Source organism: Verticillium alfalfae, genomic scaffold (genome assembly GCF_000150825.1).
Source record: "Verticillium alfalfae VaMs.102 supercont1.7 genomic scaffold, whole genome shotgun sequence".
Lineage (NCBI taxonomy): Eukaryota > Fungi > Ascomycota > Sordariomycetes > Glomerellales > Plectosphaerellaceae > Verticillium > Verticillium alfalfae.
In genome coordinates this window covers 742,760-745,061 of record NW_003315032.1, presented here as the reverse complement: position 1 = coordinate 745,061, position 2,302 = coordinate 742,760, and the positions used below count along the sequence as shown (strand labels likewise).

General features: G+C 58.2%; 1 protein-coding gene across 1 annotated transcript; it reads right to left on the bottom strand.

Annotated features, from left to right (window-relative positions):
- Positions 1-325: 325 nt before the first annotated feature.
- Positions 326-1,657, bottom strand: VDBG_06044 (predicted protein; the record flags this gene model as incomplete). Its single annotated transcript, XM_003003556.1, has 3 exons — positions 326-523; positions 604-1,506; positions 1,643-1,657. The coding sequence occupies 3 exons, from the start codon at positions 1,655-1,657 to the stop codon at positions 326-328; spliced, it is 1,116 nt and encodes a 371-aa protein (XP_003003602.1).
- Between the last annotated feature and the right edge of the window lie 645 nt (positions 1,658-2,302).

Genomic DNA, 2,302 nt, shown 5'->3' with positions numbered 1-2,302 from the left:
GCGTCCGTTTTGCCGAATATTCGGCAAGCCTTGCAGCGGTAACCATCCTCGCCTCCCTGACTAACTTTTGAGCCCGCTTCCGCCAGATGCTGTAGAAGATGAAGCAAGCAGCAGTTGACGGAACAGAGAAGACGACCCAGATCCAGAACCGGGACGCGTGGCCCATCCACTCGTTGTCGCTAAAGAATGGCATAGAGAGCAGAGTCTGCCGAATGTTAGCAGGAGAAATGGTGAGAACCCCTGGTCACTGGATGTTCGTACCGCAAATGTCGCACCTGGTAAGAAGAACATGGTGACGATGGCGATCTGCACAAACATACATACATCAACAACTGCCGGCATCTATACACGTGCAAAGGCGAAATCCTACCGTCTTCATGGCAATGCTGTCCTTCTTCATCTCTTGCGCGAGCCTGTGCGATTCCCTCGCCATCCGCTGGGCAAGGCTGGCGTCTTCCTGCATGGCTCTCAGAATGCCCTGCATTGCTTCCCCGTTGGCTACGAGCAGACGGTCGCTGCTGATCTGGATCCTGTTGAACAGCTTTGCCGAGAGGAATCAGCAGGACTCGATGAATGGCAGAGGCGGCGGCAGGAGCTACGTACAAGGGCCAGGATGTTCTGCGTCTTCTTCTCGAGCTCCACGGCCAGCTCGTGGGCCGCATCGACCTGCGACAGAACCTGGGCAAAGCCGCGGGCCGCCTGTTTCAATGCGTCCTCATTGCCATGCTCGGCGGCGTTCGCGTGGACAGAGGCGTGATTGGCAGAGAGGTCGGCCGCGATGCCCCGCAGGGACTTGAGCTCGGACAGGTACCGCTGGAGATGCGCGGCGATCGAGTGCAGCGCTCTGTTGAGCTCCGTCAGGACCGACTCGGGCGTGGTGCCGGCCCTGTCGAGCTCGGCTTGTAGGCGCCGCTCGTATGCAATGAGCTGCTCGTTGACGCTCGACAGAGAATTGGTCCACCAGCGGGTGGCGCTCGTCAGGTAGACGAGGTGCACGCAGTGCTCGCGGCCAAAGCTGGCGTCGGAACTCTGGGCGTGGCGCTTGAGAACGTCACCGATGCGCTCCCTTGGCTCGAGGGCGACCTTGGGCCAGCGGCCGTGCATAAAGTCAAAGGCCACGAATGTGAAGCGCTGCAAGTCCAGGTCGACGCGCGAGAAGATACCCACGCACGACCGGTGGATATCTCTCTGCACGTCCGGAAGATGGAGCTTGTAAAAGGGGTTCATCTGGCTGGCGTCATCGTCGTCAGTGGTCGCGGGCGGGTTCGCCGCAGGGTTGGTGCCGACTGCCTCGACCTGAACCCGGACTGGGAGAAAATACCACGTGTCGTGGCATGTCTTGTCGCCGATCTTGATCTGGCGGCTGCCTCGTCCGTTGGGCAGGTAGTAGCGGGTGAGGGCGAAGATGAACGCCGCGGGCAGCTTCAGGTGCTTGGTAAGGCTCTCGAGAGAGCTGGCGGATATCTGAAGCTTGTTGGCATCGTCAGGGACGGGCTCGAGGGGCCGCTGGATGAGGTATTTGTATATGAAGCTAGGGTAAACTGGTCAAGATTGTGTCCACTCTGTTTTGTTCTTCTCATTCGGGGATGTGGGAAGGGCGGACAATAGCTGGTGGCATGCAGAACTGATTGAAGGCTGGGACTAGTATAAGCTCCATGTTTGGCATAGCGAGTCCTTGCAGTCCCTGCAGTCTATGCGGAGATGTCACCACGACGGCTCATGACTTACGAGGGTTGCGATGTCAGTCGAACTGGCCAGTGTCTTTTCTTCTCTTGGGTGTCCTGGCTGACAGAGGACGTGAGCAATGTCTGTGGTTTCTGACAGGTGAGATTCGCGGAAGGCCTCGAGGGATCTCGCGATCGTCTTGATGTCCTCTCTTCGAGATTAGGTTAGGGGCAGAACTCGGGAATCAAAGGACGGGCGGTGACTGGAGAGGGCTGACAATTCTGGAGCGTAGGTGTCTTTGAATGACTGCGTCATCGCCGTAAGCACTCGAGCAGTCGCGACGTTGGACAGCGAGAGGAAGCTAAAACAAATTCACAACAAAGCAAAGCACAGTAAGGAGGCAAAGGGCACCTTGCAAGGCCGACCGGTAGGCTGGCAGTCAATGTATTTGTGGAAGCCTGCCATTCCCTTCTGATTGTCCAAGGCAAGCAGCTCCCTGGACCTGCTCAAGTCCGCCTTGTCTTGGCCGGTGGCCCGGCCGCCTCGCCATCTGCTCAAGGCAGGCTCGACGCGATTTCGTGGCTGTGGTGCGGCTGTGGTCGGATCCTCAGCTCAGTCAGATGCAGCTGCATGCTTG